Raw genomic sequence first — 25,059 nt, 5'->3', positions numbered from 1 at the left:
AACTACCTCATTAACCACCTCTTTTAAGACCCTAGGATGAAGTCCATCTGGACCTGGAGACTTGTCAGCCCACCGCTCCATCAGTTTGCTTAGTGCTGCTTCCCCAATGATTGTAATTTCACCAAGTTTCTCTTTCCCCTCCACATCCTGATTTACAGCTATGACTGGAATGTTTTTTGTATCCTCTATAATGAAGATAGAAGCAAAATATTTGCTCATTTCATCTGCCATTTCTTTATTATCTACTATTAACTCCTCATTCTCTCTCTCTAGAGATCAACACTCACTTTGCCTACTCTTTTCTTGTTTAAATACCTGTAGAAACTCTTGCTGTTTTTACATTTCTATCTAGCTTCCTCTCATACTCTAATTTCTTTCTCATGATTAACCCTTTAGTCATTCTCTGCCATTCTTTATATTCTGACTGATCATCTAACCTGCCACTCATCTTTGCACAGTTAAATGTTTTTTCTTTAAGTTTGATGCTTTTCCTAATTTCTTTAGTTAACCACGGATGGTGGGTTCTCCCTTCAGAAATTTTCTTTATAGCAGGAGTATACTTATTCTGAGTATTCTGAAACATCCCCTTAAATTTCTGCCACTGTTTCTCTATTGATCTGTCCCCAGCCTAGTATCCCAGGTAACTTCAGCTAGCTCAGCTTTCATGCCCACATAGTTGCCCTTATTTAAGTTTAAAATACTAGTCTTAGACCCAATTCTTTCAAACTGGACATAAAATTCAATCATATTGTGGTCGCTGCTACCTAGGCGTGCCTTTACTCTGAGGTTGTTAATTAATCCTGTCACATTACACAATACCAAGTCTAATAAAACATGCTCTCTGATTGGTTCCAGAACGTGCTACTCCAAGAACTATCTCAAAAGCATTCTATGAACTCCTCATACAGGCTACTACTGCCAATCTGATATATGTAGATTAAAGTCACCCATGCTTATTGCAGTCCCTTTATCACAAGCACCCAATATTTCCTATTCTTCTTGAAAGTCATACACCCCTCAATATTCAGGACTCAATCCTTGTCATCTTGCAGCCAGGTCTCCATAACAGCTATCAGATATTTATTTACAATCAATTCATTTACTTTGTTATGAACGTTCCATGCATTCAGATACAAAGTCTTTAGCTTAGTCTGTTATCCTTGTAACATCTAGTCTTGATTCTTTGGGCATTCTTAGATTTTCTTCTCTCTGTCCTTTCCTGCCATTCCCTGACCCTCATTTCCCATATTAATATTTTTCTCTCTTACCTTGTCTCTATTCTTTGATATACCACATCTTTTCACATTTGTTCCCTTGCCCCCCACTATTTAGTTTAAAACTCTCTCTACTTCCCGAGTCATACGGTTCGCAAGAACACTGATCCCAGACCAGTTCAGGTATAGGTTGTCCCAATGGTACATCCCCCACTTTCCTCATACTGATGCCGCTGCCCCACAAACCAGGACCCACTTCTCCCACATCAGTCTCCCACATATTCATCTCTCTAATTTTATGTATCCTATGCCAATTTGTATGTGGCTCAGGTAATACTCCAGAGATTACAACATTTGAGGTTCTGCTTTTCAATTTTGTGCCTAGTTCCTCAAACTCTCTATGCAGAATGTCTTTCCTAGTTCCACCTATGTCATTAGTGCCTACATGGACCATGATAACTGGATCCTCCACCTCCCACTGCAAGTTCCTCTCCAGCCCTGGGCAGATATCCTGATCCCTGGCACTGAGCAAGCAACACAGCCATCTGGATTCTCGCTCTTTGCTACAGAGAACAGTGCCAATCCCCCTCACTATACTGTCCCATACTACCATTACGTTCCTTTTTGCTCCCTCCACTTGAATGGCTTCCCATACCATGGTGCCATGGTTAGTTTGCATATCCATCCTGCAGCCCGCGCTCTCATCCAAACAAGCTGAGAGAACCTCAAATCTATTGGACAATTGCAGAGGCTCCTGCACTCTTGTCCTCTGGGCCTCACTCAGTCACAACCTTCTGTCCCTGACCATTGACCAAATCAGAAGACCCTATCCTAACTGGTGTGACTGCCTTCTGGTACAAAGCATCCAGGTAACATCCCCCTCCCCGATGTGTCACAGTCTGCAGCTCAGCCTCTAGCTGAGACTCTGGGCTGAGGTTTCTCAAGCCATAAAGCTTACTGCAGATGTGTTTGCCCTGGATCATAATGTTATCCAGGAGCTCCCATATGTTGGAGCCTTGACACATCACCTGTCCTGCCATTCTTAATGTGTTTTAAATAATTACTTAATTATATTAATCACTTATTTATATTGCTCTTTCTGTATTTTATTAACTTTACCATCAATTTGTGTACTATGTTAAACCTTAGGGATAGGATAGAGCTTACCCACTTATCAAATACTCACTTAACAGCTAGTTCCTTTCCCGGTAGTAGAGCAAGAACCAATTCCTACAGGGTGAGAAGGACTGAAAAAGGAAACAAACACCTCCTTCCTCCCTCTTCACTGAACTCCCCCTCTCACCAAACTCCAAGTCTTCACTCAGTTAACTCAGTTGACTCCGTTTTCCTACTGTAAAGAAAAATTCTAAGGGGTGGACCCACCATCTTTGGTTAACTAAAGAAGTTAAGGAAAGCATCAAACGTAATGTAAAAGCATATAACTGCGCAATGATGAGTGACAGAACAGATGATTGGTCAGTATATAAAGAATAGGCAGAGAATAAAAAAGCAGAGCATTACTTAAACGGAGAAAGACTGCAGAATTCCGAAGTGCAGAGAGATTTAGGTGTTCTAGTACGAGTCACAAAAAGTTAGTATGCAGGTATAGCAAGTAATTAGGAAGGCTGATGGAATGCTATACTTTATTACAAGAGGAAATTAACATAAAGGTATGGATGTTACGCTTCAGTTATACAGGGCATTGGTGAGGCCACATCTTGAATACTGTATACAGTTTTGGTCTCCTTACTTAAGGACGGATGTAAATGCATTGGAGGAAGTTCAGAGCAGGTTTACTAGGTTGATACCTAGAATGAGTAGTTTGACTTATGATGAAAGATTGGACAGACTGCAGTTTAGAAGAGTGAGGGGTAACTTGATTGAAGTATATAAGATCCTGAACGGTCTTGACAAAGTGGACATAGAAAGGTGAGTCTTGTGGGTGAGTCCAGAACTAAGGGGCACTGTTTTAAAATTAGGAGTTGCCTTTTTAAGATGAGGAGAAATTTTTTTTCTCTCAGGAGGTTGTGCGACTTTGAAACACTCTTCCTCAGAATGCGGTGGAGGTGGGGGTCATTGAATATTTCTAAGGCAGAGGTAGATAGATTCTTGTTCGGCAAAGGAATAAAAGGTTATTGGGGGTAACTGGGAATGTGGAATTTGAAACACAAGCAGATCAGCCACGATCTTATTGAATGGCAGAGCAGACTTGAGGGGCCAAATGGCCTACTCCTACTCTTATGTTCTAAAAGGTGACAAAAAATAGACTCAGCAGATTGAATACTCTATGGAACACCATTGTTCCAGCATTCCAGGGACAAGAAATGTCATGCTGTATCAAATAACCACCTTTAAGAATGAATAATAAACTTTGGAGCTTCTTTCCATTAACCTTTGGGGAGAAGGAAGAAGCAATACTACCTTTTCTTTGAATGTTTCGAATAGAATTCCTTGATAGAGATGATTGTGCATCATGATGGGGTTAGCTAGATGGACCATTTGGCTTTTTACTGTTCAATACTTTATATTCATGTCAGGTACAATTATGTACCATACTGGTAACAGGTTTTTTAACTTATCTGTGGGTTAAGGGGTACTTGCATTTATTTTCATGTGAATCTTTTCATTCACCACTAACCTGTCTGTGAGCTGAAGTCCTCATTATAGGTTTGACCATTTTCAGCAAGCTGAAAGGATGTAGTTGAAGAAACAGCTGTAACTCCATTCAATTTCGATTCTGTTAACGGCTATAAAGAAATTGCAACAGTAGAAGTCACACAGTAATAATAATAACATACTACTGTTATAAATTTTAACAAGACTCACAGGGATGGAGAATGTACTTGATAAAATAGTTATTAAAGAATATGGGTAGATTATTGGTCTTCATTGGGACAACATTTGTTATAGTCCACACATATTCTTTACTTAGATGAAGGACATGTTATGTAGTTTTCTTCAGCAGTCAGGCTACAGTGGGAATGAAGCCAAATGAGCATTTTGTAATGAATGAGTTAGTGTATTAATGTTGGAAAAAATACTGGTCTCCATATGGAAATAGGGCAGGCACCCTAATATAATGTAAAGTTATTGACTCCTGTCAGTAATTATCGCATGGTTTACATTATAAAATACAGTGATCTATGTGGTCCCAACTCCACACGTTTCACCTGGATTACAATGTGATAGACTGGGAGCAGCATTCCCAATTACTTGCTTGAAGAAAGCTGAACCAAAACACCAGCTAAAACTGAATGTTTATCAGAGAATTTGAAATGTTGTTTTAACTCCATCCCATTGATTGAACGAGAAAAGGGGTAGGAAATGAGATTGCGCTTGCAATCTCTGTCACATAGTATGGGAACAAGCATTTTTTCCTCAGATAAAAGGATTTGAAAATCGCCCACGGTACACTTGCACCTCAACACAGGCAGCTAAGAGGGGCAAATATCTAGAAGATTGTGGTCTATTTACCAATTTGTTGACGGATGATGCAAGTGATGAAGGGACAATGATCATGACCAAAAGAAAGTGTAACCAAACAAAGGTTAAACTAGAAATACTGATTTAATTTTCAAAAGGGCTATAATGTTTGAGAAACATCTTACAAGATACTTGGCAGGATTATAATTGGGGTTGGTACAATGTACTGACTACTGACTCTGAAAGTTATGAACTACATGGCATAAGTTTATGCTATAGCTTAACTGCAAGCCCGGACCAGGAGCTGGGCTAAGACCCTGTGGGAAGGAGAAAGGGAGGGAAGGTAGCTAAAATCTTGGCTGGGTGATGGTTAAAGTCCAAATTTGCCAGCTTGATGTGGCACAACCACAGCAACATCCATCAATGCTACATTGCTGTTTGCATCAGGTTCAAAACTACAACACGATTGTAATTGAGAATATACAAATTAATTGAGCAAGGCATTTGCACATAGTCTGGTGGAGTCCTGACATACACAACTGACCAACTTTAAGTGATTGGGGGCAGTTACAATATCACCCCAGACAGCTTGTTCTGAGTTTTCTAAAATATTAGATGGAAATGCAATGTATCCCTTTAACATAAAACAAAGATGGTAAAACTGATTTATTCTGAGGTTACTTAAGGTTTGACGAGCCAATTTATAATGCCACTTCCAAAAATCAATTTTGCTTCCAGAGTTTAAATTGTTGCGAATACTACTCTTTTGGAGACATGGCACTTGTGATGATATCATGACACTGGTGTCATTTTTCTAGAATATCCCCAGGAGGGATAATCAGTTATTTAAATAGTTTTCCTTAAATTTGCAATTTCACTTGTCTTGCTGGCAACTTCCAACCCTGTACTCATTCTATTCTGCATTCTTGATCACACAAAACTAGGTGGGAATGTAAGTTGTGAGGAGGATGCGATGAGGCTTCAAGGCGACTTGGACAGGCTATTTGAATGGGCAAGAACACGGCAGAATGGAATATAATGTGAATAAGTGTGAACGTATCCACTTTGGTAGAAAAAGCAGAAAGGCAGAGTATTTCTTAAATGGTGAGAGATTGGCAAATGTTGATGTCCAGAGGGACCTGGGTATCCTTATTCATGAGTCACTAAGCATGCAGGTGTAGCAATTAGGAAGGCAAATGGTAAGTTGGCCTTCATCACATGGGGGTCTGAGTATAGGAGTAAAGACGTTTTGCTGCAATTTTATAAAGCCTTGGTGAAACTGCACCTAGAGTATTGTGTACAGTTTTGGTCTTCTTATCGAACGAAGAATACACTTGTCATTGAGGGAGTGCAACAGAGGTTCACCAGGCTAACCCTGGGATGGCGGGATTGTCTTATGATGAGAGATTGAGGAGACTGGGCTTGCATTCTCTATAGTTTCAAAGAATGAGACATGATCTCACTGAAACTTACAAAATTCTTAGCGGGCAGGTGTATATAGGATGTTTTTTTTTTGGCTGGGGGTGATTCTAGAACCAGGGAACAAAGTCTCAGAATGAGGGATAGGCCGTTTAAGACTGAGATGAGGATCAATTTCTTCACTCAGATGGTGGTGAATCTTTGGAATCCTCTACCCAAGAACACTGCAGAAGCTCAATCATTGAGAATGTTCAAAACATAAATCGATAGATTTCTGGATACTAATGACATCAAGGGATATGGGGATAGCGTGGGAAAGAGGCATTGAGGTAGATGATCAGCCATAATTTCACTGAATGGCAGAGCAGGCTCGCTAGGCCAAATTGATAACTCCTGCCCCTATGGTCCTATAAGAATTTTGAGCAACTTTGTCTTGGACCTCAGGCAAGGCTGATCAGCTTTCCGTCAGTTCCGGTATGTAAATACACACACTCTGTGGATGGCAGGAAGATACGTACAAACATATGAATTCGAAACAGGAGTAGGCCATTCAGCCCCTTGAGCCTGCTGTGCCATTCAATAAGATCATGTCTGAACTAATTGTGGCCTCAACACCACTTTCTTGCCCATCCCCAGCATTCCCTTGTTAGTCAAGAGTCTATCTATTTCTGCCTTAAAAATATTCAATAACCCTGCATCCCTTCGCCCTCTTGGAAAGAGAGTTCCACAGACTCATAATCTTCTGAGAAAAAAAAACTTCTCATCTGTCTTAAATGGAAGATACCTTATTTTTAAACTGTGTCCCCCTTGTTCAGGTCTCTCCCACAAGGGGTAACATCCTCTCAGCATCCACCCTGTCAAGTCCCCTCAAGATCTTACATGTTTCAATAAGATCACCTCTCGTTCTTCTAAACTCCAATGGATACAGGCCCGACCTGCCCTCAAAAGATAACCCCCCCATGCCAGGAATCAGTCAAGTGAACCTTCACTGAACTGCTTCTACTGCAATTATGCCCTTTCTTAAATTGGGAGACTAAAATTGTACAAAGTACTCTATATGTGGTCTCACCAATGCCCAGCAAAACTATAACAAAAGATCCCTACTTTTATATTCCATTCCCCTTGCAATAAACAACAACATTTGCCTTCCTAATCATTTGCTGTACCTGTTTACTAACTTCTAGTGATTCATGTCCCAGGACATCCAGATCCCTCTGTACCTCAGAATTCTGAAATCTCCCTCCATTTAGAAAACATACTGCTTTTCTATTCTCCCTACCAAGGCAGACAAACTCTCATTTTCCCACATTATACTCCCATTTGCCAAATATTTGTCCACTCACTTTCTATGTCCCTTTGCAGACTCCTTATGTGATCTCCACAAATTACCTTCCTACCTATCTTTGCATCATCAGCAAATTTAGCAACTATACATTTTGTCCTTTCATCCAAATCATTGATATGAATAGTAAATAGCTGAGGATCCCTGTGACACTCCACTCTTTATATCTTGCCAACTCTAAAATGACCCATTTATCTCCACTCTCTGTTTCCTGTGAGCTAACCAATCTTCTATCCATGCTAATATGTTATCCCTACATCATGAGCTCTTATTTTATGTAGTAATCTTTGATATGGCACCTTGTCAAATGCCTTCTAGAAATCTAAGTACACCATATCCACAGGTTGCTCTTTATCCACATTGCTTGTTACTTCTTCAAATAACTCAAATAAATTAGTCAAACACGATTTCCCTTCTTATAAAACCATGTTGACTCTGCCTGATTGCATTGAGATTTTCTAAGTGCCCCACTATAACTTCCTTTGCAACAGATTCCAGCATTTTCCCTATGACAGATGTTAAGCTAACTTGTCTGTAGTTTCCTGATTTCTGTCAGATATATAACAGCAGCATAGAGAAGAATATGCCAAAGAGTGCCAGTGCTAGAACAAAGCACTGTTTGACCCCACGGCAGATCTCAAAGAGTTCTGATATTGCCCCGACACAGTTGACCTACCCATCACATTGGCATGGAAAGAGGAGATTACCTTGAGCAGCTTTGGCGGGCAGCCAATTTTCTCCAGTATGGCACTCAGAATGGTATTGTGGTTAACATGCTGCTAACTTGGTTCTTTATATTTCCTCTGTCCCCATAGTCTCCCTGGCCTTGTTCTTGCATTTGCATTCATAGCCTGCTTAGTTATGCACAGGAATGCCAAAAAGCACTTTCTGTTGATGCACAGATACTGCCACAGTCTTCAAAGGGAGATAAAATCTCAAAGTCTCATTAAAAATAAGATTTGAGACATTAATGACCAGTTATCTCAGCTCACAGGAGTTCTGCTTCTGGTAATGAAACATTTATCTTAACCAATTTAAACTGGGGCAAGTCACCTTTTTCAAATCATTCATTCACAGCACTTTCCCTTACACTGACAGCATGATAGATCTGCACGGTATAATGTCACATTTCTCTCAATGCGAGAGCAAAGCATAGTCCCTCTGAATGTTGAGCACTCACTGCAATACAGGTGCACAGTCTGTTAAGCAGCTGCTAAAAATGACTGATTACTTATTAGTGCATAGAATGTGTCCTAGTTTACACCAATCTTAAAATCCAAAGTCTTAAAATGTTCTGTCAGCACCTGAAAATTAAAGAAATAATACAAATCTGTTTAAACCTTCATTTTAACAAATGAAACAAAATCTGATGAGTGCTGAATAGTCCCCGGTACTAACGTACAGGGTGCTGCCTATTTGTTGAATGCTTAGTCTATTCCGTAAGTAAATCACAGGAAGTTATCATTGCACACAAGTTTGTACAGATAGCCTCCATCAGTCAATTATGCAGCATCACAAAGGGGAAGCATCATTTTTGTGCGATACAGTTTAAAAATAAATTTTAAATAAAATGGCTGGAGTTCTGACACTAGCATAGCTATTTGCTATACCATATAATGTAGCTGTGTTCAACAGCTTTCTCTTTAACTTGATAAAATGTCCCGGTGCTTCACAGAGGTAAAACCAGATACTGTACAGAGAGGAAAGAGGAATTAAAGGATGGGGCTGAAAGCATGGTCAAAGAGAGGAATTTTGGAGAGAGGGTTAGGAAGATTGGGGGGTTTATTGTGACAGGTGAAGACGACTGAAGGCAGTACAGCCCAGGGCGGATGGGTGGAGATGCAAAGCAGGTCAGAACTGGAAGAATGAGGGACTAGTACAGAGGTCCAAGGAAAGGTGCAGGTCTGCAAGTGTAAGGTTGTACAGGGTCTTGCAACTGGAGACAAGGGGCTAGATTTTTGCTACTGAGGAAGGTATGTCGAGTCAGGAAATTTCCCAACTGGCCTGACCTGCCTTGGTTAAAAAGTGCCTCGGATTGTAACATTTTCACTCCAGAGGGGTGGATGCATGATGAAGGCAGGCCCGCCAACCCTGGAAATAGATGCTAGGAGGGCATGGGAGTGGACAAGGTTGAGGCCGGCTGGTTAGAAGGCCTGATCAGTTCTCTAGGATGCGGTCCCAATGTTTTAAAAGATTTTAGGCCCTCTGTCCTTCACCTCTCACCCAGCCCCCATGCTCATTCATACCATCCATGCCAACTCACCCAGCATCAACTATGGTCAGACCTGAGGAGCCATGTGGAGATCAAAATAAATACATTTTTAAAAAGCTAATACAGCTCTGACTACACAGACTTGGTTGTGAAAAAGCTGCCATTCATAGAAACATCAAATCTTTTAAATCTCAAATGGTTAATCTCTTATAAAAAACAAAGAAACATTTGTTCATAACCCTAATTCCTAAATAGCCTCTTTAATTTGTCAGACTGTGAACTCAGAACCACCTGCTGAGATAATTGTAGCTTTTGAAAGTCAACCAGATATTCATCATGAATGACTCTTAGGGAAATGTCAACAAATAACACTGTTGAAACTGCTTGAACAGATATCATAACCAGCTGGTCTGTCAATCAAAACAGTTCAGCAGAGTTTTTTTTAAACAATCATTTACAGCTGCAGCCAGGTTTTTTTTTCCAGAGCGGGGAATTTAAAAAAAATTAAGATCATGACCGTTAAACAGACCTTATTTACCCTTCAACAATGTTTATTCATGACTCCCACAGTATGGGTGTGCAGCAGCTATGCAACAGCCAAAATGAGATCTGTTTCAACTCAGCACAGCTGAGTTCGGGTTTCCCTCCTGTGTGATTCATGCCCCATCCCCTTTCCCTTACCAGCAAAAATGGGATCTGTTGGAAATGGGAGTGGAACTTCCAGATCCAGGTCCCACCTGCCAATTTTAAAGTTCTGCGGAGTCTGGGAGACTGTGAGAAAATCCGGGCCAAGGGTTTTGAATTTAACTCAAATGCTTTGGCCTGTTGTTACAGTGCAGGTAAAACATTGCCTTGTGGTTTATTAGTGGAGTCAGTGATGTCTGCCTGTTGGCTGTTGTGATGTATGAGATGCTTTGGTCCAATTTATTTATGTACCATTTGTTTAGATTGTTGCAGTTTTAAGCAAGTGACTGCAATGTTTTATCTGCACTGCTAGCACTTTGGGATGCTCAAAACTATAGTAAAAGAGGTCGTTGTAGCTGGTCTCTCGTCTGAGCTCGAACTAGACAACAGTTGATTTATTTCTCTTCCACACCACCAGTGAAGCAGAGAAATGTAGTTCTTCTCAAGATGTAGCTATATTCACATAGAAAAATACCATGTATCAATCATAAAGAAAAGCAGCATGCATCACCTGAACCTAAACAAATAACTCTTGAATAACATTGACCAAGGCTACATCACAACGGCCGGATTGTATGGCCCCGCCGCAGCGTATCTCCCCCACCGTGGATGCGGCGACCCATTTAAATCTCCAATCAGTTCAGCAGGACCGTAATATCCTGCTGGGCGGGAGAGGCCATAAAATCCTGGCCAATGAAAGCTTACTGTGTCACAGATGATATAGAAAAATATTTTATATCAGCAACCGTTTAAAAATTAAATTTGAATTATATTGCACAGGAGACAATTTTTGTTTTGAAAGTTAACTCCTAAAATTAAACAGCCTCAACTCCTGTGGCTGGTGGTAAATGTCAGAATTGGATCAGTACCACCCCACCACCGCACCCCACCATTCTGGCAAAAAAAGTCAGGTGACATTCACTGCACGCATAAAGGAATGGCCAAATCAGTGGATAAAGGAAGGCAAACAACACCTGCACATTGGTACCTGAGCATGGACCAACTTCCTTTAGCAGAGGGGAGAAAACCAGGGAAAATATCCTCCATTATTTCAGCTTATGCAACATGAGAAGATAATCAAATTCTCAGTTTCAATTGGTTTTGGGTAATGGCTTCAGGATTTCTGCAAAGAATATTAAATTTTACTGTGGTATCTCAAATGGTACAGGCAATGACTTTGAATTTAAATCTACTTTGCCACCAGGCTGCAGGTTCCTGCTGTAGATGTTCTCATTATTTATTTCAGCTCAATTTCAAACATTCCAACTCAATCTAGTTATGCCTGAAGACAGTTTGGAAGACAGACCAGAACCTCAATTAATGAAACACACTTTAAAACTGGGAAATTGTAATGTTTAACTTCATCCATTAGTTCCCATTAGACCTGACTGCCTGATTAAGCTGTACCTCTTCCAGGAGTTTTCGCAGTCGGCACAGCTGTGACTCCAGTTGTTTGTTGTGGTCCTCCAAAATCTGCATTCTGGCCTCAAGTCGCCCCTTGTGTTGTCGTAGGAGCTTAGCCTCAGCCAGGAGCTCAGCATCTTGATAATTCTGCTGGGTTGTTGAGAAGGTAGGCGATGGTAGGGGTTTTATATCTCTCAGGATCTGCTGCTGCTTTAACCGTTCATACTCAGCCTGTAGATTTCTGTGATAACAGAAGCAATTATAATTTCAGTTCACTTTTTGATGCCTCTTTCATCGTCCAGTATCTAGAATTCCAATTATAGTGCTACACAGGCAAACATTGAATGATGCATCATAAACTGTCTACACAGCATCTTCTCACACCAAGTATTGACCTTGTGCTTGATCACGTTTTCATGAGTGCCGGTGGCTCTCCAGTACCTCGCTCAAGTGACCATTGTTCACAAATGAGCCTTGACATGGAGCATCAACAGATCATTGGACATGTGGGGGTAGAGGGGATTTGGGCAGGTAAACTCAATCCAATCCTCAATTGCTGTCCACATGTGTCCATTGTGATGACTAAATAGTGATCACTGGGCACAAAATTAAAGGCGGAACACTTACACTACAAGTTTCACCTGAGGTTTCATCAGGGAACTAAAGTGACAGCTTATTTTTGCCACAGTATAGTGACAGCAGGATGACTGGACTTACCCACTTCATTACTGCTTGCATCTGTAAGAAAATACTCCTGTGACTGCGCCAATTAATCTCATTATAGATTAGCATCTGATCTAGTATATTGTAAAAGGCAGCATCATATGATACACTTACATCACTTGAATTAAATCTGAAACTATAGGGAGCTGGCAAGTGTAGAAAACTTGATGCTGACCTTTGCTTTGAGTTCAATTCCAACCCTAATTGATCGAATGAGAAGTTCTATTGTCTGTAAGGGTTCTCAGTCAAAAACAACATATATCTACACCAAGTGACAACGTCAGAGAAGTGCAGTGGTGGATAGCGTTGGGGAAAAAATGCACTAGTGCAGTATTGGATTCTTTTCCAAGGTTGGGACTGAAGCATTCAATCAGGGCAGTGTCCAGGGACCTGGAGTAGCAGAATAGATAAGGGAGAACCAGTGGATGTGGTGTACTTGGATTTTCAGAAAGTTTTTGATAAAGTCCAACATAAGAGGTTCCTGTGTAAAAGTAAAGTACATGGGATTGGGGCTAATTCATTGGCATAGATTGACAGTTGGTTAGCAGACAGGAAACAGAGAGTAGGAATAAACAGGTCTTTTTCGGAGTGGTAGGGGGTGACTAGTGGGATACCACAGGGATCAGTGCTTGGGCTCCAGCTATTCACAATAGATATTAATGATTTGGATGAGGAAACCAAATGTAATATTTCCAACGGCAGTTCTGTTGAAGGGTCATAAGGACTCGAAACGTTGACTCTTCTTCTCCGCCAATGCTGCCAGACCTGCTGAGTTTTTCCAGGTAATTCTGTTTTTGTTTTGGATTTCCAGCATCCGCAGTTTTTTGTTTTTATCCCTGTAATATTTCCAAGTTTGCTGACGACATGAAACTTGGTGGGAATGAGAGAGCTGAGGAGGATGTTAAGAGACTTCAAGGCAGGGTTAGTGAGTGGGCAACTACATGGCAGATGCAGTATAATGTGGTTAAGTGTGAGGTTATCCACTTTGGTAGGAAAAGCAGAATGGCAGATTATTTTTAAATAGTTATAGAATGGGAAATGTTGATGGACAAAGGGACCAGGGTGTCCTTGTACACCAATCACCGAAAGCAAACATGCAGGTGCAGCAGTTAAGAAGGCAAATACTAAGTTGGCCTTCATTGAGAGGGGATTTGAGTACAGGAGCAAGGATGTCTTATTGCAGCCGTACAGAGGGAGTATTTCAGGAACAGATGATAATAAGTGGGGTTCATGGAGGTGCTAAACCTATTCCATTGTGGAAGGTAAATTTAAAGGGTATGTGGAAAACAGGTGAGGTGATTGTTGGAATAGTGGAAAAATTGCCCATTGCAGGGGTTCACTATTACATTACCAGATGCATGCATTAACATTCTGCTTTACAACTAGCCAGATAAGCAAGGCTAAGGAATGTGTTTATTTTTTCCCAAGGGTTATTGACAATAAATAGTAGCAACATGGAAGTTTTTATATTGTGAGGAAGATACAGTTTCACAGACATATGAAACAATAGAATTTACATATTAAAAAAGAGAAACATATATAAAGGGGAATGAGGCTGTGTGTCAGGAGAAGGCATTGTGAGATCTAACAGAAGTGTGTGAAATAGCCTTAATGAAACTGAAACTGGAGAAAGCCATTTGGAATTCCACTGTCCAGGGTATTGCTGGATCTGTTTAAAATCTAAAATCCATTTTTGGACCATTGCCTTAAAGGTGGTGTAACTGGGAGTCAGGTTAATTAGAATTTTAGGAGTTATTATAGTAGTAATTTGTAGACTTATGTATGTGCTTGAATTTTTTTCTTTTGTTAATAAATATTTTGATTTAGTTTTTTTAAAAAGTCTAAAAGTCTTAGTAGACTTATTACTTCTGAACTGAGTGCATCTTGAAATAAATACAAATTGCAAAATTGTTGTGATAGCGCGATCAAGTTTCTCTCGTGGATTTGGTCTGCCTGGCATACATCATCTGATGCATCATAACACAGGACCGCAATATTAGGAAAGATTGGGCTGAGTGGACCTGTATTCACTAGAGTTTAGAAGAATGAGAGGGGATCTCATTGAAACATATAAAATTCTGACAGGAGTGGACAGGCTGGATACAGGAATGATGGTTCCTCTGGCTAGGGGGTCTAGAACAAGGGGTCACAGTCTCAAGATATGAGGTAGGCCATTTAGGACTGAGATGAGGAGAACCTTCTTCACTCAGAAAGTGGTGAACCTGTGGAATTCCCTACCCCAGAGGTCTGTGGAGACCAAGTCACTGAATATATTTAAAAAGGAATTAGATAGATTTCTGGACCCTAAAGGCATCAAGGGGTAAGGGGAGAGAGCAGGAGCATGGTGTCAAGATCGACGTTCAGCCATGATCATACTGAGTGGTGGAGCAGGCTCGAAGGGCTGAATGACCCACTCCTGCTCTTATTTTCTATGTTTCTATGTAAAAGGAGCTTCACTCTGCATTGACTATGTGCCTGACATAAATTAACTTTTATTCTCATTAAGGTGAAGGATGGGTTTGAGCACTGAGTGCCTGAGATCATCTCTCTCACTGAAATGAATCATATCTGAAACTGTTCAGTTGAGATCACCTGACTCAAACCTGCCTCATCTACTCACTGGGTAAATTCACATGTGCAGATTCTTTTGCAAGTTTGACAATCATTCTAATGAAATATTTCAACAGGACAATAGGTTCTTAATGAGAATTAGCTATAATGAATTTTTATCACTTCTGCAAGCTGGAGGGAGATCATCTCTAATTAAAATTATAATTTTTTAAACAAATTTTTGGTTATAGATGGATAGGGTGTCTGTTTCCACTTACAAATCTGTCAATGTAATTCTTCTTGGTTGGTTTGAAGAAACATATCAGTCTAATTGCAAAAACAGAATTACCTGGAAAAACTCAGCAGGTCTGGCAGCATCGGCGGAGAAGAAAAGAGTTGACGTTTCGAGTCCTCATGACCCTTCGACAGAACTTGAGTTTGAGTCCAAGAAAGAGTTGAAATATAAGCTGGTTTAAGGTGTTTTGGGGGGGGGGGGAAGAGAGAGAGAGAGAGAGAGAAGTGAAGGGGGGTGGTGTGGTTATAGTCAAAAGCAGTGATAGAAGCAGATCATCAAAAGATGTCATAAACAACAGGACAAAAGAACACATAGGTGTTAAAGTTGGTGATATTATCTAAACGAATGTGCTAATTAAGAATGGATGGTAGGGCACTCAAGGTATAGCTCTAGTGGGGGGGGGAGCATAAAAGATTTAAAATATTTAAAAATAATGGAAATAGGTGGGAAAAGAAAAATCTATATAATTTATTGGAAAAAAACAAAAGGAAGGGGGAAACAGAAAGGGGGTGGGGATGGAGGGGGGAGCTCAAGACCTAAAGTTGTCGAATTCAATATTCAGTCCGGAAGGCTGTAAACTGCCTAGTTGGAAGATGAGGTGTTGTTCCTCCAGTTTGCGTTGGGCTTCACTTTGCTTTTGGATTTCCAGCATCCGCAGTTTTTTTGTTTTTATCACTCTAATTGCCTGTTCAAACATCTAGGACGGTCACTCGCTGAGATTCGAATGACCACACCTTCTTGGGCCCAAGGATGACAAATAACCTCTACAATCTAGTCTAGATGCAGTGGCTATTAAAACCACTTGGCTTTAAAATCTATTGCTTGGGCAAGCCTTCATTAAAGCAAACACACACTGAAATGTGTGCGTTATGCTAATGAAAGGATGATCATATTTATTTTGTCAAAGGCACTTAAAACATATTTAGTGTTCTGAAGAAGCATTGAAGAAAAGCTTTGAACAACTCATATGGACTCGGAACATTAACTCTGTTTCTCTCTCCACAGATGCTGCCAGACTTGCTGAGTTTTTCCAGAATTTTTTCTTTTTATTTCAGATTTCTAGCATCCACAGTATTTTGCTTTTATTAAATCTATTTAGTCATTTGTTAACTTCTCCTATCTTGGGTCATATTTTCCCCATGTCATTTTGCTGATCTGTTGAAGGGCGTATCAATCATCACATCTATTTTCATCCCTCTAAGGTCACCAGGGCAAAAATGTATTTTTAACAGGATGATAGAGACCAAAAGTGCTGCAGACAGAAAACTAGAATCCTAAGAGTGACATGGTAATAACAGTAATCATTAGCAAGCACCAAGTGTTTTACAAAAACCAATTATCCACTTTGGTAGGAGGAATAGAAAGACAAAATATTATTTAAATGGAGAGACACTTGTTTTAAATTCATTCATGGGATGTGGGCATCGCTGGCTAGGCCAGCATTTATTGCTCATCCATAATTGCCCTTGAGAAGGTGATGGATGAGCTGCCTTCTTGAACCACTGCAGTCCATGTGATGTAGGTACACCTACAGTGCTGTTAGGGAGGAAGTTCCAGGGATTTGACACAGCGACAGCGAAGGAACAGTGATATATTTCCAAGTTAGGATGGTGAGTGACTTGGAGGGGAACTTCTAGATGGTGGTGTTCCCATGTGTCTGCTGTCCTTGTCCTTCTAGATGGTGGTGCTCGTGGGTTTGGAAGGTGCTGTCTAAGCCTTAGTGAGTTCCTGCAGTGCATCTTGTAGATGGTACACACTGCTTCCACTGTGAGCCAGTGGTGGTGGAAAGACTGAATGTTTGTGGATGGGGTGCCAATCAAGTGGGCTCCTTTGTCCTGGATGGTGTTGAGCTTCTTGAGTGTTGTTGGAGCTGCACTCATCCAAGCAAGTGGAGAGTATTCCATCACACTCCTGGCTTGTGTCTTGTAGATGGTGGACAGGCTTTGGGAAGTCAGAAGGTGAGTTATTCGCCGCAGGATTCCTAGCCTTTGACCTGCTCTTATAGCCACACTATTGATATGGCTAGTCCAGTCACATTCTGGTCAATGGTAACCCCTAGAATGTTGATATTGGGGGATTCGGTGATGGTGATGCCATTGAATGTCAAGGGGTGATGGTTAGATTCCCTCTTGTTGGAGTTGGTCATTACCTGGCACTTACGTTGTGCGAACATTTCTTGCCACTTGTCAGCCCAAGCCTGGATATTGTCCAGGTTTGCTGAATTTGGACATGGACTGCTTCAGTCCCTGAGGAGTCACAAATGCTGATAAACACTGAGCAACACTTCTAACCTTATGATGGAAGGAAGGTTATTGATGAAGCAGCTGAAGATGGTTGAGCCTAGGACACTACCTTGAGGAACTCCTGCAGTGATGTCCTGGAACTGAGATGATTGACCTTCAACAACCATAACCATCTTCCTTTGTGCTAATTATAACATTACAGAATGCTGTGGTACTGGGGGATTTGGATGTCTTCGAACACAAATCACAAAATGTTAGCATGCAGGAACAAATAATTAGGAAAGCAAATGGAATGTTGGCTTTTATTGCAAGGGGGCTCGAGTTTAAAAGTAGGGCAGTTCAAAAGTGGAGTTGAGGCACGATCAGATCAGCCATGTTCTTAGAATGGTGGAGCAGGCTTGTTGGGGCAAATGACTTCTGCTCCTTGTTCTTACGTTCTTCCATAACATCTTTCATCTGTGTAAAGAAACTGATGTGTAGTCTGCCAAACTAAACATAAGTTGAGGCTTGTGATGCAGTCACATTCGTTAAGTTTTGTAACCATGCACCGCCAAAGCTTCTTGCACAAATGCTGAAGTTGAAATATGAATCAGATGTGTAGGGCCAATATGATCCTGAAGTGAAAGGGAAGGTGATGGTGTAGTGGTGTTATCACTGGACTAGTAATCCAGAGACAAACAAAAATAGCTGGAAAAACAGAGCAGGTCTGACAGCATCTGCGAGGGGCAGATGCTGTCAGACCTGCTGAGGTTTTTCCAGCTATTTTTGTTTTTGTTTCAGATTTCCAGCATCCACAGTATCTTGCTTTTATCTTAGTAATCCAGAGACCCAGGGTAATGCTTTTGGGTACCTGGGTTCGAATCCCACCACGGCAGGTGGTGGAATCTGAATTCAATAAAAAAAAAATCTGGAATTAAAAGTCTATTGATGACCATTAAACCATTGTCGATTGGTTCACGAATGACATGTGACTCCAAACCCACAGCCATGTAGTAGACTCTTAAATACCGTCTGAACAAGGGCAATTAGGGATCCCATAAGTGAATTTTTAAAAACTGCTTACTCCAGTGATTGCTTTGGTATCAGGCCAACCCCAACATTGGACTCAAGCTGCAATTACAGTATAATTGTAGCCACTGTATAAAAAAAAAACTGATTCAGACCCGACACAGAACGATAGTTCCCCAGTGGGGAACCTTTTAAAAAAATAAGTACATTGGCATGCACCATCTCCCCTGGATTTTCAAGGGGAGGCAGTGGCATGCTAGTATTGTCACTGGACTAGTAATCCAGAGACCCAGGGTAATGCTCTGGGGACTCGAGTTCCAATCCCACCATGGCATTTGAATTCAATAAATATCTGGAATTATATGTCTAATGATGACCATGAAGCCATTGTTGATTGTTGTTAAAAACCCACTAATCCTCACCTGGTCTGATCTACATGTGACCCCAGACCCACTTAAAAAAAAATGCCCTCTGAACAAGGGCAATTAGGGATGGGCAATAAATGCTGGCCTAGCCAGCGACGCTCACATCCCCATGAACGAATTAAAAAAAAATACACTTATGAGTAAATCAGGGTTCCAGTGTACCTGTGGCAAAATAGCATCCAATGTAAGAAAGGAGTACCTTCTGGTTGTGATGGTTTTACTTGGCAATACTTGACTTCCTACTGAAATGCTGCACTTTTTTCCTCAGTTTTTGCAGCATAACTTCATAGCACATTTTCTCCATCTCTATTCGCGGTATGACAAGCACAGTGATTAGTGATTAAAAACAAAAAAACTGCGGATGCTGGAAATCCAAAACAAAAACAGAATTACCTGGAAAAACTCAGCAGGTCTGGCAGCATCGGCGGAGAAGAAAAGAGTTGACGTTTCAAGTCCTCATGACCCTTCGACAGAACTGATTAGTTCAGTAGTTAAGCATGGGCGGAATCATCCCAGATTTGCACTAAGTGCAGGTTTTCACGCCATATCATCCCAAAACCCCCACATTATTTATGCACTCCCAGGAAACATGCTGTTTCCATGGTGGGCGGGGGCTCTCCTTCACCTGTCCACCATCACCCTGCCGCTGCATCATGCCAGGCGACATATTTAAAGTCCAGCCACAAGCACACATCAGTGCTTCCAGATCACCACTGCTGCATGAAAGTCATGGCTCTGAAACTGAAGAAGACTGCAGCCCCCAGGTTCAGCGACACATCCCTCAAGTGTCTTTTGGATGCCATAGAGGCCCACCGGGGTGTTCTCTACCCCCGAACTGACAGCAGGGTGGGCAGCAACAGCACTAACCTGGCTTGGGAGGCAGTGGTGGTCAGCACCAACACCTCTCAAAACAGGACAGCTACCCAGTGCCGCAAGAGGATGAATGATGATTTCTGTTCCGCCAACTCGCATACTCACAAACCCATCACCCATTCACAGGGTCCTCACTCACTTGTCAGTTCAAAGAACATTCACTTTCTCACACATCGTCATTGTCCTCATCCCATCCATGGAACCACTCACCACCCATACAGGTCAGGCATACTTATCATCTGGCCTGGCAAGCGTCCTGCTTACACTCTCTCCATCTCTATTCATGTAGGACAAGCTGGCACACAAGAGAGAGAGGTCGCAGACTGGAGTGGTGAAATGCCTGAAATCAAGGTCCTCACGGACTTTGAAATCAGAGCCCTCCAGCTGGCCAGTGAGGATCTGGGCCGGCCCTGCTCTACCAAGTGAGGGTCCAGCAGGATAACCATGCTGTGAGTGATGTGTCGTGTTTCATAGGCCACTGCCATGCACTTATTATTTCTCCTTGCTTTCACAGGCACATCTGTCAAACAGCCAACGGCCTCCAATCAAGCCCCGAAGAAGCCACTGTAGAGGAATCTGGAGGCACTCTTCTTGAAGTCCTGTCACAGCGCTGACCCACACCCTCCTCTAGCACAGAGACACACACCTAGGTGGGGCCTAGCTTTAGAGCAGCCCGGGATCACAATCTGGTGAGCACATTGCACCATCCGATCCACAGCAGTGGAAGCAGGGAATTCCCAGGTTTCCGGCACTCAGAGTACTGCTGGAGACCAGAAATCTCCTCAGTCCGAGTCAGATGAAAAGCCTCTGGATTCGATCACGTCACAGTTGCTGGAACTGTAAAGGAAAGCTCAGGAACATTAGGAAAGGATGTCCGCTGCACTCCTCAGGTTGCAAGGCACAATGAAAGAGTACGTCCACCTTCACTCCGAAGTGATAGCACCGGCATGCCAACGCATCAAGGTCAACACTAGTAGGATGGCAGTCGCCATGGAGGCCTTAGTCCAGGACTTTGCTGTGCTCTTGAAGGGCTCAGGTGCTGAAGGCTGAAAAAGGGTCAGATACTTCTAAAGTTTCATGGCTGCGTCTCTATGAAATGACCCTGATCACAGAGCACAAGCGGTCTGCCCTCAGCCAGACAGGAGTCAGGCATTCTCAGAGGCTATGTGAAGATTTATGGAGTGTCCTCACTGCATGTCGTCATCATCCTCCTGTGATTGAGTGACTATTAGGGCCTCCAATGCGTCTCCATGACAGGAGCCGGTATTCCCATAGCCGGTATTCGTGCTGTCATAAGCCAGACTGGAGTCAAACGTTCATAGATGCAATGTGAGGATCTACTGAGTCACCTCACTGCATGTCGTCATTATCCTCCATAAATCTGGCAGATATGACGGCCTCCTGAGCATGCCTGCCTCGCCTAGCCAGTGTGAGGGCCTCCTCCCCATCATCATCACCTCCAAGGACCTCCTCACCCTCATCAGAGGAGACATCCAGCTCCTCCATCTCCTCCACAGCCAGCTCATCTCCCTATTGGAGTGCCACGTTGTAAAGGGTGCAGCAGATGACGACGATGCGTGACACCCTCTGCGGACTGTACTGCAGGGCTCCACCAGACCGGTCCAGGCACTGGAGCCTCATCTTCAGCATCCCAATGGTCTGCTCCACCAAATAGCAAGCTACAGCATGAGTCTCATTATATCGTTGTTCTGCTGCAGTCTAAGGCCGCCACAAGAGTGTCATCAGTCATGGTCCCTATGGGTAGCCCTTGTCCCCGAGGAGCCATCCCTGCAGCTTCTGTGGATCCTGGAAGATTCCAGGGATCTCTGACTGATTGAGGATGTAGGCATCATGCACAGTCCCTGGAAACCATCTGCATACCTGCGGGATGCGTTTCTGGTGGTCACACACTAGCTGCACATTCAGCGAATGGAAGCCCTTGCAGTTGATGTAGTCCACCTTATGTTGTGACTGAGATCTGAGCACCCTGCACTTCTGGGAAACCCAAGATCTGGGCCAACTAATTGCTCTTACATCCTGGTTGTCCTGGTACTGGGCGAAATGCAAAAAGTTGTGTGCCCTCGCAAAGATAGCACCTGTGACCTCATGGATGCATTTGTGAGTAGAGGCTTATGAGATCCCACAGAGATCACCTGTGGAGACCTGAAAAGAGCCACTGGTTTAGAAATTGCGCACCATAGTCAATTTAGTGGCCACTGGCAGTGGATGCCCTCCATGTCCTTGTGGTGCCAAATCCTGCAATAACTGGCAGATGTTACCAACTAGTTCCCTAGACATGCGCAGTCTTCGGCGACCCTGGTTCTCGGTCATCTATAATTCCTATAGGCAGCATCCATAGACCCTGGGTGTCACTCAGCGCTGCCTGTGACGGCTCGCTGTGGCTCTTGACCTCAGCCGCCCCTTCTTCCTGAGGTTGCTGCTCCTGCCTCTGCACAACCAGGGGCCTCAGTCGCTCTCTCCTCAGTCGTCTTTGCACTCTGTAGGCCATCAGGCATACAGCTGGTTCACCAGGCTCCATGATCCTGATGTACTCCTCCTGCTGGATTAAAGAGAGAGATGCATGGATAGCATGAGTGCACTAAGAACCTGTCCTGGTTAACTGTGAAGGCCCCTTAATGCTTCCTGGAGAGTGCTGGCCACCACTTGGATGGCCAGAGATTAGTGCACTACCCTGTTAGCTTGAACCATAGGGGAGACCGGTCCAAACCGGGATGCTGACATTGCAAGGGGCTGTGAGTGGCTCCAACAGTGATTGCTCCATGGCCAGCTTTAGCGAGGAGACTGTACAATTGTGTAGTTGTATAACTGTTAGTCCACTAAAACGCTCATGAATTTGTAGTCTGTGCCAGTGGTGGGAGGGTGGGGAGAAGTTCTGGAGCACTTTGTGGCACTCTGATGCCTCCGGCTTGCTTGAGTGGGCAGCTAAGCTAGGAGCCTGACCCCAATCATTTCAACGTAGCTGTGTCTGAACTGTCTCAGTTGCAGAGGAACGTTATACAGGTTTCCCTAATGCATGGCCACTTCCCTTGCCCACCCTGACGCCCACCCAGAATGCTTGAGCACTATATTCAATGGCAGGGCTGCCCTTGCCCTTCCCGCCACCAGTTGCATCAACAACAGGGCTGCCCCTAACCCCGATCCCCCCGGAAGCTTGAAGTCCAACAGGAGACCCTGGCGAGCGCTGCACAACGTTACTACGTACTCATAGAGTCATAGACATCTACAGCACAGAAAACGGCCCTTTGGCCCATCCAGTCTGCACCAGTCAAACAAGTACCTAACTATTCTAATCCCATTTTCCAGCACCAGGCCCATAGCCTTGTATGCCATGGCATCGCAAGTGCACATCCTACTATTTCTTAAATGTTATAAGGGTTTCTGCCTCTACCACCCTTTCAGGCAGTGAGTTCCAGATTCCCACCACCCTCTGGGTGAAGAAATTCTTCCTCACATCCTCTCTAAACCTTCTGCCCTTTACCTTAAATCTATGCCCCCCTGGTTATTGATCCCTCCACCAAGGGGAAAAGTTCCTTTCTGTCTACCCTATCTATGTCCCTCATGATTATATACACCTCAATCATGTCTCCCCTCAGCCCCTGCTCCAGGGAAAATAACCCCAATCTATCCAATTTCTCCTCATAACCAAAGCTCTCCAGCCCAGGTAACATCCTGGTAAACCTCCTCTGCAATCTCTCTAGTGCAATCACATCCTTCCTATAATGTGGATTCCAGAACTGCATGCAATACTCTAGCTGTGGCCTAACCAGTGTTTTATACAGTTTTATACTCACCTCCGAGTTCCCCTCAAAGTGCAGACTGCCAAGTGCATGCCTTTTATGTGCTGTTGTGAAACACGTCGGTGTGCTTTCCTGCTGATGTGGGCGGACGATCCGGCGAGGGGGACAATTCTGGCTGGCTGGCCTCATAATGATATGCTGATGTATTATAATGAGGTTCCAAATGTCTGATGGGGGGAAATGCAGCCCACTATTGGCAGGCTGAGCGAACGGTCACGAACTGATTTCCCGCAGTCCTAAAACCGATCGCACCACCTTGTCTGCTCACGCCCAATGCCAGCGGGTACAGAAAATTCCGCCGCATGTATCTAGGGTGAAACTGTGCCACATCTAAGAGACCATTCTAGGATCAACCTCCAATTTATTTTGTGATCATTGGTCCTACCCTAGGAAATAAACCTAAATTTCTTTGCATGATTGCTATCTTGTTAGAGATGGAGAAGGTAATGTCAGGCTCAGACTCTTGATGTTTCCAGACTAAAAGTCCTGCAAACACTCAGTCTAGGCCAGGTGTGTTCAAGACTTTTGTCTTCAATGGGTTGCAATATTGTGTGCCATGGTGTTTCAGGATCCGCAGATAAAGTTTAAACCCATGTTCCCGTTAATTTATATCTCAAATTGCTGATTCTAACAGGTCTTGGTAGTCCAACTGAGGATTGATCCAGTGAGATAGCTGTGCTAAAATTAGCCTTTCCAAATCATCAGAGCCACAAAGTTCAAACAAGATAAAACAACAAATATGGAATATAACATTAACCTACAGATCTTTAGCACAGAAAAAAATCCCAAGACACTTTGTAGAGACACAAGGAAAAATTAATGCTGAATTAAAAAGGAGATATTAAGAGGGATGACTAATAGTTTGGTTGACAAGTATTTGTTGCCCATCCCTAATTACCCTCGAACTGATTTTAGCACAGCTATCTCATTGGATCAATCCTCAGTTAGACTATCAAGACCTGTTAGAATCAGCAATTTGAGATATAAATTAACGGGAACATGGGTTTAAACTTTATTTGCGGATCCTGAAACTCCACGGCACACAATATTGCAACCCATGAAGACAAAAGTCTTGAACACACCTGGCCTAGACTGTGAGTGGCTTACTTAGCCGTTTCAGATAGCAGTTAAAAGTCAAACACATTGCTGTGGGTCTAGGGTCAGGTAAGGAATGCAGATTTCCTTCCCTAAAGGACATTAGTGAAGCAGATGAGTTTTTATGAAAACTGATGATAGTTTCATGATCACCATTACAGAGACTAGTTTTCAATTCCATATTTTATTAATTGAATTTAAATTCTACTAGCTGATGTGGTGGGATTTGAACCCACCTCAGAACTTTAGAGCGAACCTCTGGATTACTAGTCCAGTGACATTACCACTATGCCACTGTTCCCCCTTAAAGGAGGAAAGGGCTGATGGGGGG

At 42.7% G+C, this 25,059-nt stretch overlaps 1 protein-coding gene across 7 annotated transcripts in view; it reads right to left on the bottom strand.

The window, feature by feature from the left end:
* utrn (utrophin) overlaps nt 1-25,059 on the bottom strand; it is a 664,110-nt gene that overhangs the window by 23,478 nt on the left and 615,573 nt on the right. For all 7 annotated transcript variants that reach the window (XM_041182782.1, XM_041182783.1, XM_041182781.1 and 4 more), the window contains 2 exons: nt 11,702-11,939; nt 3,853-3,961 (listed from right to left, as the gene is read on the bottom strand). In XM_041182782.1, coding sequence (XP_041038716.1) covers nt 3,853-3,961; nt 11,702-11,939 — 347 coding nt within the window. The remainder of the gene's footprint in view (nt 1-3,852; nt 3,962-11,701; nt 11,940-25,059) is intronic.

Source organism: Carcharodon carcharias, chromosome 2, assembly GCF_017639515.1.
Source record: "Carcharodon carcharias isolate sCarCar2 chromosome 2, sCarCar2.pri, whole genome shotgun sequence".
In the NCBI taxonomy this organism is placed as follows: domain Eukaryota; kingdom Metazoa; phylum Chordata; class Chondrichthyes; order Lamniformes; family Lamnidae; genus Carcharodon; species Carcharodon carcharias.
The sequence above is the reverse complement of the archived record's forward strand: the minus strand, read 5'-3'. Positions and strand labels throughout refer to the sequence as shown.